General features: G+C 37.8%; 1 protein-coding gene across 1 annotated transcript; it reads left to right on the top strand.

Annotated features, from left to right (window-relative positions):
- Nucleotides 1–36: 36 nt before the first annotated feature.
- On the top strand, nucleotides 37–14506 carry impdh2 (IMP (inosine 5'-monophosphate) dehydrogenase 2). Its single transcript, XM_028583833.1, has 14 exons — nucleotides 37–520; nucleotides 4047–4095; nucleotides 5129–5230; nucleotides 5354–5428; nucleotides 5940–6146; nucleotides 6874–6961; nucleotides 7104–7303; nucleotides 7754–7844; nucleotides 8010–8105; nucleotides 11108–11251; nucleotides 11637–11781; nucleotides 12518–12661; nucleotides 13735–13818; nucleotides 14070–14506. Exons 1-14 carry the CDS (start codon nucleotides 423–425, stop codon nucleotides 14089–14091), a joined length of 1545 nt encoding a protein of 514 aa, XP_028439634.1. The 5' UTR covers nucleotides 37–422; the 3' UTR covers nucleotides 14092–14506.
- Nucleotides 14507–17237: the final 2731 nt, after the last annotated feature.

The following is a 17237-nucleotide window of genomic DNA, read 5'->3' as shown; positions in this document are numbered from 1 at the left end:
GTATAATAAAAGCTTTTCTCTCTGTAATGATAAAAAATGTGGCGGTGGGTCGGCCGGACGTGACGTCAGGCTCGGAAACGCTGTCAGACAGGAATAATGCACGTGTCTGAGGAACTGTAGGAAGAGCAGCGCTCAGCTTTGGCTGGCATGGAGGCCTGAAAAGGCATACATAAGCTTTCATACCGACATTTTTTGTTCAGTTCCCGGGCGTTAACAGAGAGTCCGGACAGAACTATTCCTGGCTGCTCAGAGGCGCACGGAGCAGGACGACGGGTGGATAGCAGCACACGGGGCGAAAGAAGAAAGTTCTGGGTCTCTGTTCCCGGGCCTGTGTGTTGTCTGTTTGTGTATCCGCAGGAGCTTGTTAAATTAATTTCTTACTAGTTTAAACTGAAGGACTGGCTAGGGCTTATTTGGACGTCATGGCGGACTACCTGATCAGCGGGCAGACCGGTTACATCCCCGATGATGGGCTGTCGGGACAGCAGCTGTTCAACGGAGGAGACGGGCTCACTTACAAGTAAAGACCCCACGCTGAACCAATGTCTAGTTTTGTAATGTAACGTAGCTTTGTGTGCTAACTAGCCCCCTGCCCTTGATGTGTTTTTCACTTACTGATGCAGAATGTTTGTCAGTTGTCCAGCAACTGGATCTGGTGTTGCCACAGCAAACAGTTATTTGGGGACAGCCGGTGACAGTTTAGTTATTAATGAATCGATGTTTCAAAAACACTGGATGTTACATGTCCCATAATGCAAGCAATAGCATTTGTCCTCACATTATATGACTTATTAAACATTAGAAAGCTCAGTCAGAGCCAGAGAAGACATTATTATTATTATTATTATTATTATTATTATTATTATTATTGTTGGTATAAGTGCAGTTTAGTGTCCCAAATTCCCCCATACAATGTCCTTAATTATGAACCTGCTAAACCACCTGTTTAAAAGGTGTTAGGGTTAGGGCAACCTGTCTCAAATTAGACCCTAATCATTTGGGACACTCAGTATTTGGAAAATTATTTGGGACACTAAACTGCACGTATATTATTATTATTATTATTATTATTATTATTATTATTATTATTATTATTATTATAATAACTTTAATCACACATTGAATAAGTTAATACTTGTAGCAAGTAAACTGAACTTATTGTTTAAAATGGGTGGAAAATCCCTTTTAAATGTCCAGAGTAATCACTAATTTACTTAAGAAGTAACCAGAGCCCAAAGTGGTGGTTTAAATTTGAAAGTCCAATTAATTATATTAAAAATCAAAAATATGCAATTTTATAACATGAAACTGTGGTGAGACAAAAAAATCTTATTTTCTTTATAATATGAAACAGAAGCTACATTGTTAATCCACTGTCTAGTTTGGTTATAAGGACATCCTTTGGTCACAGTTGGCAGTTTTGGCCATCAGTGAAGTTTTATGACTGTTTTGAACTTTACCTTCAGACAGTTCATTGTTTTCACCTTTTTAAACGACACACTGCTGCCAAAAATGATAAGTCAAGCTTTTTTTTTTCTCCTTTTTTATCTTCTAAACAAAACAAAAAAACAACACTTGTGTAGTACTCAATTACACTGTGAGGGGGAGAGGGGGGGGCATTCCTTCTGTACACACACTGGTTCCAAATTTAGGTCCTGGCCTACACAGTCCTGTGTTGTAATTCTGGGCTGTGTGGACCTAACTATATTTAAAGCATCTGCTTGGTAGTCCTCTATACAACAAAGCAAACATAGTAATGCCATGTACTAACTAGATGCTGTCACCTTTTCATGTCCAAAATCCTAGATTATATTTTTGACATCAATATCTTTGTATATGTACCAGTTATCTGAAGTGATTCCCACATTTTTCACTGTTTTCTGACATTTTATAGACCAAAAGATTAATTGATAAATCAGAAAAAAATAGTTATGATTAGATTCAACTTTGTTGTCATTGCACAGGTACTAAGACAACAAAATGCAGTTTAGCATCTAACCACATCTCACAAATGCTTTTAATTTATGAACCAGAAAGGCCCCTCAGATCCTCCAACTTTTCTCTTTTAGCTGTTCCACAAAGCAGAACAAAAACCTCTGGCGATGCTGCTTTTAGCTACTATGCACCGAGATGTTGGAACAGCCTCTCTGAGGAGCTGAGAGGAGCTGGAAACCTAAATACCTTTTAAACAGAGACTAAAAACCTACTTATTCAGTCTGGCTTTCACATAGTGTCTTATACTTTTAATTAATATTTTTTTATATTACTTTTATATAATATTATTTCATTGTTTTTTTTTAGTGTTTATTTGTTTTAACTTGGTATAAAAAAGCAGGTTACTTTTAAAAAAAAAAAATTATGATTGATATTGTTTTAAACATTTCATTTTTTTTTAAGTATATTTGATTCATTTTTTATTTATCTTAGTGTGCATTGGTCTCTAAATCATTTATTTATTTTTATTATTATTGCTTTATCTTGTCTGATTTTTAATCATTGTTCAGCACTTGTATAGTAAAATATAGAATTTAATAGAATGTGGAATAAACAGTAAGTGTGTGAATACACTACATATATACAGTATTAACAGTGGTATGAATAAGCTAAGATATACAGTAGAACATAGTAAGCAGCGCAGGTATAGTGCAGAAAGTAAGTACAAATTGTGCTTGTAGTAAACATTATATACAGAATAACAACTGGAGGTATGATATGAATATGTGTGGCCTATACACTATAGATCCAGTATGTACAATGTAGACAGTGGTATAAATACTCCATAGGTCTATATATGTACAGTATAAGCTTTAGTATTAAATGTACGGGTATGCAATAGAGCTGCAACGATTAGTAGACTAATCGATTAGTCGACGGACAGAAAAATAATTTGCAAATATTGTGATTGATTAATCACTAAAGTAATTCTTAATGTAGAAGTGGCAGAATATGCTGTTTTCAGCCTCTCAACCCCAAAATATCCAGTTTAATTTGATATACCATTATTTATTTTTATATATATATATATATATATATATATATATATATATATATATATATATATATATATACTGGATATTTTTGGATTGACAAAACAAGACATCACCTTGGACCTTGAGAAACTGGGATGGACATTTTTCACTATTTTTTGACATTTGCTAGGCCAATCGATTAATTGAGAAAATAATTTGCTGATTAATTGATAATGAAAATAATTGTTAGTTGCAGCCCTAGTATGTGAGAGTGTGTATGGTTCATTAAGTAAGAGAATATGTAGCTGGCAGTGTAGGATACGTAAGAGCCAGCAGCCAGTGAGGCACTGACCGTTCTAGGGCAAAAGTTAAGTGGTGGTGTGTCAGTTCAAGGTGTTTTTTTGGGAATGCCATGCAATACATTTTCTGAAGGGATACACACTTATTCACTAAAGAATTTGTTTTGATTTCCAGTTACTTTGAGAAAAGATTAATTTCATCTTTTAACAAATGCAGCTGTCAGTAAATTTAAACCTGATCTGTATAGAGAGACAGTTTTGTATATTTTGAAATAATAATCCATTTTATTTATATAGTGCTTTTTTTTTTTTTTTTTTTTTAGAACACTCACAGACACTTTACAGAGTCTAAAAAAAGAAAAGAAATCCACACACATTAATCAAACATTGCAAAGCAAAGACGTTTGTTTATTAAAGTATAGTTGGTTAATGGCTGACAGTCACTCATGTCACATGCTAGAACCTGCTGGCCTGTCTCTTTTTGGTCTCATCTCCACATGGGCCTCGCGGCCACTCATATGCCAAATGGATCTTGGTTTTCTATTTCTGAACTAGAAATATGTGTTAGGTGCAGGTCTACTCATCACATTTTATTTATTTATATTAAACGGAAAGAGTGTTTCTCTTAAGGTTTTTGTTCTTAGTTTTGGAATGTGAAGTTCCCGATTTATGAATTAAATCTTTCATGTTTGATTGGCTGAGACACGTTTAAAGCTGTTAGGATGGACAGGTCTTGTAAGGAGTTGTTCTAACCTCATCTTTCTCGTCTCTCCTTCAGTGACATCCTGATTCTGCCGGGCTACATTGACTTCACATCAGACCAAGTGGTGAGTCGTGATGAAGGAAAAATATTTACCAACATATGAAATCCGATTAATGCTGCTGTTGTGGTATTAAACTAATCTGAATGTGGCATGATGTCCGGGATGGGAGCACATGAGGCGAGAGTAAGGATTATAAGTTGTGTACCTCCCATCACAAATATTCCCTGAAATAGGCTCACAATGCGTCCACAAGCCAGAGCACTAAATCATGGTCTCCCACTGTGGCATTTATGGGATAATGGTACATGCATAAATGTTGTGTAACAGTAGCACAAGAAGACAAGAGTCAAAAAGTGAAAAAAACTTTACCAATATCAAGCACAATAGAAAAAAGGCCTTAAAGGTCCAATGTGTGGGAATTTCTCCCATCTAGCATTGAGATCATATATGGCAATCAACTCTCTCGCACCACGCAGTTCAGAGTACGTATTACAGCTATGGTAGCCTTCACGGTTCAAAAAGCCGGTCTCTTGCTCTTTTCAATATCCTTTTTCTAGACGAAGAAGAAGACTCCTGTTCCTGAAATTTGGATTTTGAATATTTGTGGTCCTCCATGTTTCCTTCCTCAAACTTGCCGGGAAGCTACGATACCCATTAGCAGCATTAGCAGCACCTGTGAGTTTATCATGTGACAGCGAAAACGCGAAAGGCAGAGCAGTATGTCCTGTATGTCCCTTACCGGCTAACGTATTTCAAGATGGTGCATGAATATGGAGCGTCTACCCCAGTTCATGCGAATGTAAATTTTCAAGCCAAAAGGAATACTTGGAATTGATGGTGGTGGTAAATATTCATGAAAAAGGACAAGTTTGTGAACGGGCAACACAGATTTTGAACTAAACACACTGGACCTTTCAGCCTAACTATTATACATGTATTATTCCAAAGTAAACTGCTTAAACAGTTTCCAGCTTTTCAGATGTTTGACTCTGATTTATCCGCTGTAACAAATTTTACTTTGAATATCGTAATGTTCGTGGAGTAGTTCATCAAGTGTCCATGTGTGCCTAATATCTTCCTGATGTCTTTTGTCCAGGACCTGACCTCAGCACTCACCAAACAAATCACCATGAAAACTCCCTTAGTCTCCTCTCCCATGGACACGGTCTCAGAGGCTAACATGGCCATCGCTATGGCAGTAAGTAGGACACACAGACAAACGCTTTCCTCAGATTATCAGATTTTTTATTGTTCCTGCTGCTATCATGTTAGTACACTGCCACGCTCCCTCACGCACACCTGATGTATTGTCTCCTCCCAGCTAACAGGTGGCATCGGCTTCATCCACCACAACTGCACTCCAGAGTTCCAGGCCAATGAAGTTCGCAAAGTCAAGGTAGTGATGATGACTGTTTGTACAGTTTTATTTTCTCTTTACACTCCTTCATCCCTTTTTCCGTTCTTTAATTTTGTTCTTTTGCTCATCTTGTCTCTTCTTTTATTGAAAGTTTTTTTGCTCTTACGTGATCATTTTCTTTCCTTTTTCTCTTAGTCGTTTTGAGGCTTATCTTTTTTCTGTCCTCTAACGTTAGCTTCTCTTTGTCTTTCTCTATTTTTATTTGCTGCGCTCAGTTTTAAAGCTGTAAAAGTGTTTTATTTCCCTGCATCCCTTGCTCCTCTGCTCTCGAGTGTCGGCAGTGAAATGCTCACATATTCTTTATCCAACCCGCCTTATTGAATGCCTTACACCCTTTCCCCCGGCTGTTACTCTCCCCTTCTTTCCCATGCTGGCTCTTAAATCCTCTTCCCTTTTTTTTTTCTTTTTTTTTTTTTTTTTTTTTACACCATCCTTTTCTTCCACACCCCTCCTTTTCCTCCCCTCCTTTTCCTCACCCCCCCCCTTCCAGCGTTATGAGCAGGGCTTCATCATGGACCCTGTGGTGATGAGCCCCAACGAGCGCGTTCGGGACGTCTTCCAGGCCAAGGCTCGCCACGGCTTCTGTGGAATCCCCATCACAGACGACGGCAAAATGGGCGGCAAGCTGGTGGGCATCATCTCTTCCAGAGACATCGATTTCCTGAAGGAGGAGGACCACAACTTGCCACTGAGCGAGGTGGGCACATTAGTCATTAGTAACTCAAAGTACCATGATTCATATTGATATTCTAATGGAAATCTGGATGGAATGGAAAATATAGGGATGTTTTACTGCTGAGTATTAACATCACCTTTTGCAAACTTCACTGGAAAGTATTTTGAATAGCTAAAAATAACACAAAATATAACATTAAAACAATAATGGTAGCATAGACTTAAATGGGTAATATTAGCCAGGCTCGATTTCAAATAATTCAGTCAAGAACTGCAACGATTAGTCGAATAATCAAGTAGTTCTAAGCATGTAAGAATGTGATAGAAACTATTTATAAACTATTTTGAAAAGTAGTTAATTGTTTGTCATTTTTCAACCAAAAATACCAAGCAGATTTTCTGCTTTCAGCTTCTCAAATGTTAACAAACCTTATATTATGCTTTTCATTTGGTCATATACGGTAGTAAACTGAATAACTTGTTTTTCAAATTAAGGACATATGGTCGACTAAAACGAGCTTAATTAATACCATCTTGGGCTGCGAGACATAACGGAAATTCACTATTTTCATTTGTGCCAGAGGGTGTTTCTAATTTGTTGATATCATCGGGTCCAGGGTCTGCAATGTTAAAGTGTCACATTTTACTCCTCCTAGAAATACTAAAAGTTTCTACATTCTCTGAAACATCAGTGTTGCAGTGTTGATGCTTCCTTTTTATTTATGTTCTGTGTGTCACTGCGTTGACAGGTGATGACGAAGAAAGAGGATCTCGTGGTCGCCCCTGCTGGAGTGACGCTGAAAGAAGCTAATGAAATCCTCCAGAGGAGTAAGAAAGGTGAGGAGGACATTAGATGTATTACTCATGATTTGCATGATTTTTTTAATTCCACTGGGAAAAAATATGGCATAAAACGGATTAACTTGCATCCAGGTGTGAAGATCTGTACGTGTCTAACCTCTCTGATTCCCTGCTGCAGGTAAGCTGCCTATAGTGAATGAAGAGGGCTCCCTGGTGTCCATCATCGCCCGCACAGACCTGAAGAAGAACAGAGACTTCCCTCTGGCCTCCAAAGACTCGCGCAAACAGCTGCTGTGTGGTGCCGCCATCGGCACCCACAACGACGACAAGTACCGACTGGACCTGCTGGTGCAGAGCGGGGTGGATGTAGTTGTACTGGTAAGGAAGACTTCAATACAGGTTTTAGAGGTGGAGACTCTTGTTTTCCATAGTGGGCCCTTTTCTGCTGGGATCAGTTTCTGACTTTGTGGTGCAGATTAGAGAGCTTTATTACTGCGGAATTGGTACTGGCACTGTTGGTGGAGAGCAGACTGGAGGTCAGCTCTTTCACACATTTGTAACTGGTTAACTGGGTATACTGTGGTACTCGAGTGCACGACAGACAAAATCTATGGAGCAGACAGCAGAGGCGATCTTGTTGATGAAGATACAGATGTGGGATGAAAACCTTGATCTCTCAACTGTGGGAGCACATTTTAGAATGTGCGGTTGATTTGCTCTGGATGAACTTCATTTGACTTTAGGCTGTCCAAAAGCTGTGAAGTGTACGAATTCAAAGTAATGATGCTCTGTAAATAACAATGTCATGTGTTCCATCTGTACCTCCAGGACTCATCTCAGGGCAACTCGATCTTCCAGATCAACATGATCAAATATATCAAAGAAAAGCATCCAAGCCTACAGGTCATCGGAGGCAATGGTAACGACTCTTTTCTTTACCTTATAACCCAAAAATATATATTTCCAATTGATCCCAGCTACCATATCCAAGTGGTCATTTTGCCTCCAGTTAGAGATGCACACATTGAGAGAGCGTTGTCATTGTCCAGCTCTAATAGCCTCTCTCTCCCCCTCTTCACTGCAGTGGTGACTGCAGCTCAGGCTAAGAACCTGATAGATGCAGGAGTGGACGGACTTAGAGTGGGGATGGGCAGCGGCTCCATCTGCATCACACAGGAAGGTGAGTGACTGCCCGGCAAACTCAACACATCCTATCTACCTCGCCAAATGCTCCCACCCAAAAAGCAGCCATCAGCCATTCTGGAGCCTCTAAGGTGGTTGATGAATTTGCCAGTCAAAGGGGAGGGAAAGGGAAATCTTAGTGAAATTATATGTAGCTTGTCTTTTTGTTGAACATTTTGATTGACTTTGGTTTGGCAGTAGAAAACAGGATACTAAATGTCCGGTTTGCTTGATAACGTGGCATGAAAATAATGGTTTGGTTCAACAGTTTAGTTGTCTGTGTAGTGTGTCTAATTGGAAGACAACCAGTTGTGTGTCCAAGACTCCTCAGGAGGCTCAGATGGAAAAACGAGCATAGAATTATTTAGTCTTCTTTTGTATAGTCTTTGGCAGTGTGTATTGACATTTCTGACCACGGGAGTCTGTCTCTGGATCCTCCTGCCTGATTACCTTAAGTCATGGAGGTTGTTAAAGTGCATGAGCTATGATTGGTCGTGTGTCAGTGTCTAGTCTGACATTTCGCTCAACCAAGTCATGTCCGGTACGATGATCACGTGATCGGAAATTGCGACCACCCAGAAATATAAACTGTAGTTGGTGAAATTGTGCAGATAGGGTTGTTACAACTAAGTTTGGATTTTAAACCTAAGTTGTCATTGGGATTTAGGTGTGATTTCTGTGGCATTGTTCTAAGTTTACAGTAGATATTGTTTCTGTGCTTTTTGTTGTCTCTCTTCATCTCATCTTAAGATTCCTCTCTAATCAGTATTTGTATTTCGTTTTCTTTTGCTTACGGTCCTCTTCATCTTGTTGTCTTCCTACCTGCCTCCTCCCCTTCTTTCTCTCTGCTTTCTCCCTCTTACATTCTCTCCCCTACATCCCACTCTTGTGTGTGTCCGTGTGTCCGTGTGTCCGTGTGTCCGTGTGTCCGTGTGTCCGTGTGTCCGTGTGTCCGTGTGTCGTGTCCGTGTGTCCGTGTCCAGCTCCCACAGTTACAGGATACTCCAGTAAGTTTTCACCGTCCCCTTTGGTCTTTGACCGGGCTCCAATTTGCTCTACTATCACAGTGTGCCCGCCCTTCCCACTTCACAGCCTGCTGCACTGATTGGTTAACAGCTTTGCATCAGTAGAAGTATTGGAGGTAGTTGTGGTAGGTTTTTTGTTTGTTTTGAGAGCTGGCCTTAGGTGTTTTGGGGTTTTGCTTGTTCCTGTGTCCTCACTAATCTGCCCATCATCTTGGGTGAATGTTGCTCTTCCTCCACCCACTTTACTGACCTTTTTAGTCTCTGGTCTTGGTGATGTCATCAGATTGAGACACTAGCCATTTGTGTCCTTTGGTTGCCTATGGATACCATTGATCAGATGGTGGCTGGTTTAAGGCCAAACTCTTTGTGTGCTGCCTCTGTGACAGGATTGTGATTTATTGACCCTTTCACCATTGTATCGGTTAAAGATCACAGCTCTCATCCATTTCTAACATCCATTCCTAACATATGGCATTCAAATGAGTAATGTAGTTGGCAGCCACAGGGTGTCTCTGTCTAGCTGAGGTGGTGAAGCTGCTGAATTGGGTGGGACCAGACAGGCTATATTTCAGCCGGTACCTTTGCTTCATAATTAATCATCACCACCGAGGAGGCCTTGATGAGATGTGTATCTTTGTTCAGCTGTTTGTTCCATATTCTGATTTCCGTGACTTACTTTCTAATAGTCAACATATATATTCAAAGTATGATAGTGCTCCCAACGGATTGTTGCACCTAAAGTGACATACTTTTGAATAGGGGTGTGTGTGTGTGTGTGTGTGTGTGTGTGTGTGTGTGTGTGTGTGTGTGTGTGTGTGTGTGTGTGTGTGTGTGTGTGTGTGTGTGTGTGTGTGTGTGTGTGTGTGTGTGTGTGTGTGTGTGTGTGTGTGTGTGTGTGTGTGTGTGTGTGTGTGTGTGTGTGTGTGTGTGTGTGTGTGTGTGTGTGTGTTCTGAAATGATATACAGAACAGTAAAATGCATGTCTTGTAGCTTGAACATATGGGGCTGCACAGTTTATAATGACATGACTGTATATCATAACACTTTTCCCTAAAGAAAGATAAAATGGCAGCACTCTCACCTCAAACACCAGTGTTCTAAATTATAATTTAGAAACTAGGATTAGACCAAGTCTCTTCAGCTGCTGTGGTTCAATATTAAAGTTACAATCTTTAGGATTTTCATGAAGTCAAACCCATTTATTTTATAACTTTTTCCAACAATAGCCATTTAAAGCATTTACATTATATAAAACCTCCCAGTTGCTCCTCTGTTGTATTTCTGATAAACTAGCAGCTAAAGGAGTGTTTGCAACATTTTGTCGCTTCAACATGGCCATCAATACATAGCAGGATAATTAAGACTACTAGTTTGGTAAGTACCATGCAGCCCTGAGTTTCCAGGAAGCAAAACAACTCGACTGGTAAAAAAGGATTTCTCTTTGGTGGTAAATTTGAACACCATTGCCCCTAACTTAAAGGTGAGAAAGATTAGTGGTTGAAATCTTAGAGATGTAATTGAAATGTAGTTCTGGTTGATGGAGGAAGGATATATTTTGAGAGATGAGTGTGGGATTTGTCTGCTGATGTAACAAGTTTAACTTCCTCATTCTCACTTATCTTTAACATGACAACAGAAAGCCTGTCTGCTCATTCACTGTTTTAAAAAAAAAAAAACTGGTGGTCACTTGGACCACTGGGAGTTTCCACTGTGCATGCCTATGAAAACTCATGAACTCTCTGAGCTCAATTGGGAAGTTTTTTTTTTTTTTAACGTCAAGTTGATCAAATTATCAGTATAAGCCGACTGAGGATTCCTTTATACTGTATATGTTGAAGAAATGGAATAAGAAAGAATAATTGTCTGGTAAAGATGAAAATGTCAACATTAGTCAACACATAGTTACGATGACTAAATTCAACAGATGTACTCATTTTCTCACATCCTTTTATCCTTCTCTTTTTCCTCCCTTCAGTGTTGGCGTGCGGCAGACCCCAAGCGACGGCTGTTTATAAGGTATCAGAATACGCTAGGCGTTTTGGTGTGCCGGTCATCGCTGATGGTGGCATCCAGACTGTCGGGCACATTGCCAAAGCCCTGGCACTGGGAGCATCCACAGGTATGGATAGCTGGGTCAGAGTGCGAGAGTTTATAATTCAAATATTTAGATGATGGTTGAGACACGCACCACATTGAAATAACTACTACTAAACTATTTTATTGCAGATTTAGTAAATATTAAAGATTAATTGTTTTTTTTGCTGTGGACATCCAACATGTTTTTTTGTTGTTTTTTTTAATTCATGTTACAGAGAGGATTATAAACTGAACAGTAGATTTTCTGATTTAGATTATGGTGTTTACTGCCCTTGGTGTGAAACGGGATTTACGGTGGGGGGGGAAAACACCAGCCTTTTCCCACTTTCACTTCATTTAAGCCTTTCAGTAGTCACCATTCATTTCTAGTCTTCAGACTTAACTTCTACTTACTAATCTGTCTCTAGTGATGATGGGCTCTCTGCTGGCTGCCACCAGTGAAGCTCCTGGTGAATATTTCTTCTCGGACGGCATCAGGCTGAAGAAATACCGCGGCATGGGTTCCCTGGATGCCATGGACAAAAACCTGGGCTCCCAGACCAGATACTTCAGGTACAGAAACCGTCAAACTTGGCTAACAGACTGTATCGTTCAAGTTGATAAGAGTTTATACTGTAGTTGGCGAACATTAGTAGTGACTGTATGTCTGCAGGTTGAATTGTAACGAAGCAATGGTCTAACCCTTACCCCAAAAGAGAACTCAATGAATGCACACTGTTCCCTTGTACACAGTATAGCCTAGTCTCACCACAATGTCGTTCTAGACAATTCTTTGCCAGTTTTTCCCAGATGACAACACTTCTTCCTCATTCAATTTTCAGTGGTTTTCAGAACACATTACTCACAGACATTACTCCCTTGTGGTGAAGAATGATGAGCCTACTAGAAAAGGACAGAGCGGCTGACATTTTACCCAATAATACTTAAATCTTTATTTTGGTTGTAAAGTAAATGTCACAACACTCTCAAAAAGTAGAGTATTCAAAAGACAAGCTAAGTTATTCACCTTACTATGGATGTTTAGCCACAAGGTGGCAGTACACAGGTTGTACAAGATCATCTGATTTAAATGTCATTGAGAGACGGGAGCTTCATAAGGGAAGAAGACACACTTTATTGATCCCTTTTTAAATTCAAAATTTAGCTACCACTCCGTATAATCTGTCAATATGGGGACTTGAACCGGTGACCCTCCGGACTGAGCTACTGCCACCCCTGTGTGTGCTCTTTCTGTGCCACTCACACCATCATATCACTCACTCCTTTTCTTCTTCCTCTCCCCTCACAGTGAGTGCGATAAGATTAAAGTTGCTCAGGGTGTTTCTGGAGCAGTGCAGGACAAAGGCTCCATCCACAAGTTTGTTCCCTACCTGCTGGCTGGCATTCAGCACTCGTGTCAGGACATTGGAGCCAAGAGCCTCACACAACTCAGGTAAAAACACACAGCAGACAGATTATGTAAAACCAACTTTGAGCCCTCAAAGGTCACAGAAGAAAGAATAATCGTTCTGGAAATGTGTGCACACAGAATAATAAAATATAAGTGGATTTGTCTCTGTGATGCAAGACCTTCAGAAAAGTGGGGAATTCTAATGTAATGAAGTATTTAATTGTTATTCAACCTTGATACCGTGGACTAATAACTAGTGTCAGAAAAATGGTTAACATGCACTCTCTGCCTACTTATTAGTACACCTGTACAATATACAATTTTACTTTTAATGAAGTTTATAATGTTCACTTTTTGGTTAAATTGTTAATGTGTATTATTGAGGTGGTAGTTAAAGTTGTATGGGACTTCATTATTTTGAGCAGTATTGCTAATATTTTGTCCTCCCTATCTACTTACACGAGGGGGAGAATATTGCAAACACCTCCTGAATATAACACAGTTCAGAACAACTACACCACCACGAACTTTGATCCCAAATGGTAATACATATTTAACTAACATAAATGTAGACTTAGTAGAGAACAGTTGTATTGGAATTCATTAGATATTACAGATGTACCTAATAAAGTGGCCACTGAGTATGTTTCAATATACTGTTTGTATACTTGACATTAAGCAATATAAAGGACACAAGCCAAAAGAGCTATTTCGACATAGTCATAGTATGTCATAAGTCATTTTACAGTATACCATAAATGTCATCAAAACATCATGGTATAGTATATCATAAAATGGGATAAAAGTTATAGTATAGAAAATGCCATGTCATTTTAAAATTCATAATATAATATGCCATAAACATGTCGTTACAACGAAGTTAATTATTAATTTAAAACCGTGTACGAGGATTTTTCTGTGTACTTACTGCTAAAATAGTAAACTAACGATTAGTATAAAGTACATATATAATTAGTATGTAGTATAGATTTGGGACTTTAACCTTAGTACTTGCCCAGTGTTTGTGTCTCACTATATTCTTTTCCTAGTGCTTGGGTTGTATTTCTTCCCCTTGATGTCTGGTGTGTGTAATGGAATTTCTTTCCGCCTGGCAGAGCCATGATGTACTCAGGAGATCTGAAATTTGAAAAGAGAACAACGTCAGCCCAAATGGAGGGTGGCGTCCACAGCCTTCACAGGTACACAAGAGCAACACAAACTGGCCTTTCTTAGCACAGATCCACTCGACTAAGTAGATAGAACTTTGTTGTTTTGTTCCGTTTTCATATTCCATCATTTAAGAAAGTTTCATGTCTCGCTCCAACCACACAAACTTTCAGTTAAACTTCCTCTTTAGCGCCTCCAGTCTGTCTTTAACAGGAAACCTCAGGGAGCATCATGGATCACGGTGTAATCTTTTCCTCACTGACTCCTCCTCTTTCTCCCACAGTTATGAGAAACGTCTATTTTAAAAAGAAGCCAGCCGTTCAGCCTGCAGATGGAAAATCCTTCCAACTGACACATTATGCAAACACTACATGCCAGATCCTCTTAAATGTATTACACACACACACACACACACACACACACACACACACACACACACACACACACACACACACACACACACACCAGAAAAATACATACAAGCGCTCACCCTCTCTACTCTTCCAAGGATTCATCAAGTCTTCCTGCCAGTGTCAGCTATGCATTGTCCGTGTTTAGTGTAGCTGTGTGTGTGAAGGAGGGGAACCAAGCATTTATCAATCAGTGCACGTGTGATTGAGTCCTCCAATGCCTTTTCATGTTGTGATTAAAATAAATGTCTGGCGTGTCCATTTTAAGGAAAAAAAGTTGTCCAATAATAAAGCTTGTGTTTTTCCATGAGCTGCTGTAGTCGGAGTCTTTTTATATTTGTGTATATCTAGTATGAGCCATTTGAATAACATTTACTGTTTTAGATAAAAATTCTACAGCGTTGATAATACAATGTGAAGACAATTTATCAACTGAAGTAAGCGCTGGATTCTCATTACCTGCAGAGGAGAAGCACATCCCAAGAAGACGTGCTGCAGCTTGTGGTCTCTGAGAAACTCCCCAACAAGAGATCTAGTTTCTGTTCATCTGATCCTTGACTTAAGTTAAACTAGAAATACTTTATATAGGTAGAAGTCCTGAATTCCAAATGTTACTTAAGTGAAAGTATTAAAAGTACTCATTATGCAGAATAGTGTAATAAAAGCTGTTATACATTCAGTTTATTTATCACTAACCGAATACTTGTAGGTCATCAATGTGGAGACCATTTCAGATACTTTGCATACTACTTGGTAGATTATATCAAAGTCATAGGATGGTATGTCAATAAAAGCCATAAAAAAGTCATAGTATAGAATGTTTCAAAAAATCATTGTATAGTATAGCTAAAAAAAAAAAATCATAGTATAGTATGTCGAAAAAAAATAGTGTATGTCGAAAGAAGTAAAGTCATGGTTTAGTATGTTAAAGTGATTAAAAATAACCATAGTATGTTGAAAAAAGTCATAGTATATCTAAAAAAGTGATAAAGTCATAGTATGTATGTTGAAAATATTCATAGTATAGTATGTTGATAAAAAGTCATGGTATGGTATGTCGAAAAAAGTTTCATTATAGTAATCGAAAAGTCATAGTAGTATGTAAAAAAAATAGTCATAGTATGTCGGAAAAAAAACCATTATGAAAAGGTCCACCCTGCATTGGGCATCAAACCAGGGTAAGAGTCTGCAATGACTACTTGCCAGTTGCCTGTTAGTAGCAGTGCTAACCACTGAGCCAGTTTACCACCACAGAATTTATGTTGAAAACACTAATAGCATAGTATGTCTTAAAAAGTCATAGTATAGTATGTTGCAAAAAAAATTATAGTCATAGTATAGTATGTCGAAAAAAAGTCAAAGTGTAGTGTATTGAAAAAACTCATGGTATAGTATGTAAAAAAAAAAAAAAAGTAATAGTATTGTATATTGAAATAAACATCATGAAAAGGGCCAGCCTAGACTGGTTATCAAACCTGGGTCAGAGTCTGCAGTGAATACTGGCTGGCTGCCTGTTGGCAGCCACGCTAACCACTGAGCCAGCGTGCCACTCAAGAGTTTATATTGAAAACAGTAATAGTACAGAATGTCGAAAAAAGTCATGGTATGGTATATCGTAAGTATAGTATGTTGAAAAAAGTGATAAAAAGTCATAGTATAACATGTTGAAAAAAATCCTAGTATAGTATATCAAAAAAAGTCATAGTATAGTATGTCAAAAAAGTGTTTAAAAAAGTCATAGTATAGTATGTCGAAAAAAAGTCATAGTATAGTATGTCAAAAAAAGTCATAGTATAGAATGTTTAAAGAAATAATATATCAAAAAAGTCATTGTATACATGTCGAAAAAAGTCATAGTAAAGCATGTCGGAAAAAGTGATTTAAAAAAAAAACATCATGAAAAGGGCCAGCCTGGACTGAGTATTGAACCTGGATCTGAATCTGCAGTTATTACTTGCTGGAACCAGTGTGCCAGCAAAGAATTAATGTTAAAACAGTAATAGCATAGTATGTCAAAAAAAGCCATTAAAAAAAAGTCCTAGTAAGGTATGTCAAGAAAAAAGTGTTAAAAAAGTCATAGTATAGTATGTTTAAAGAAATCATAATATATCAAAAAAGTCATAGTGTATATATATATATATATATATATATATGTAAAAAAAAAAGTGATAAAGTCATAGTACAGTATGTCAAAAAAGGCATAGTGAAGCATGTCAAAAAAAAGTGTTAAAAAAGTCATAGTATAGTATGTTTAAAGAAATCATAATATATCAAAAAAGTCATAGTATATATATATATATATATATATATATATATATATATATATATATATATAAAAAAAAAGTGATAAAGTTATAGTACAGTATGTCAAAAAATATGTCGAAAAAAGCCATTCAAAAGTCAAAGTATAGTATGTTGAAAAAAGTGATGAAAAAGTCAGTGTAGTATTTAAAAAAAAAGTCCTAGTATAGAATGTTTAAAAAAAATCATAGTATAGTATATCGAAACAAGTCATAGTATATTAATCGAAAAAATCATAGTATGTCAAAAATAGTCATAGTATGTCGAAAACATTTTTAAGTTATAGGGTGTCGAAAAAAAGTGTTAAAAAGTCATAGTATAGTATGTCAAAAAAGTCATAGTATAGAATGTTTAAAAAAAATCATAGGATAGGATAATTGAAAACAGTCATAGTATATTAATTGAAAAAGTCATAGTATAGCATGTTAAAAATGGTCATAGTATGTTGAAAAAAGTGATAAAAAAGTCATAGTATAGTATGTAAAAAAAAAAGTCATAGCATGGTATGTTGAAAAGAGTCAAAGTATAGTATGTATAGTATGAGAAGTAAGAACTGTGGCCGTGAGAGCAAGTTAAAGAGAGTTTTAGGACGACGAGGTTCTCTCTCCTCTGCACTGTAGATGTGACATCACCCACACGGAGCAGCCTTTAAAAACACAGAAAAAAGCCTAAAGGAGCACTCAAACTTAAACAGTGATGACAAAAAACTGCAAAAGATATCAAAAAGCTGAATCATTTTC

This window comes from Perca flavescens, chromosome 7 (assembly GCF_004354835.1).
Source record: "Perca flavescens isolate YP-PL-M2 chromosome 7, PFLA_1.0, whole genome shotgun sequence".
Lineage (NCBI taxonomy): Eukaryota > Metazoa > Chordata > Actinopteri > Perciformes > Percidae > Perca > Perca flavescens.
This window is presented reverse-complemented; position numbering and strand designations above follow the sequence as displayed.

What these genes read in the sequence shown, in the direction of transcription:
- impdh2 (XM_028583833.1), top strand. Translation starts at nt 423, where the DNA reads ATGGCGGACTACCTGATCAGCGGGCAGACCGGTTACATCCCCGATGAT. An exon ending in GGGTGGATGTAGTTGTACTG is followed by an intron (nt 7,304 to 7,753) that starts GTAAGGAAGACT and finishes CTGTACCTCCAG; the next exon opens with GACTCATCTCAGGGCAACTC. An exon ending in CATCTGCATCACACAGGAAG is followed by an intron (nt 8,106 to 11,107) that starts GTGAGTGACTGC and finishes TCCTCCCTTCAG; the next exon opens with TGTTGGCGTGCGGCAGACCC.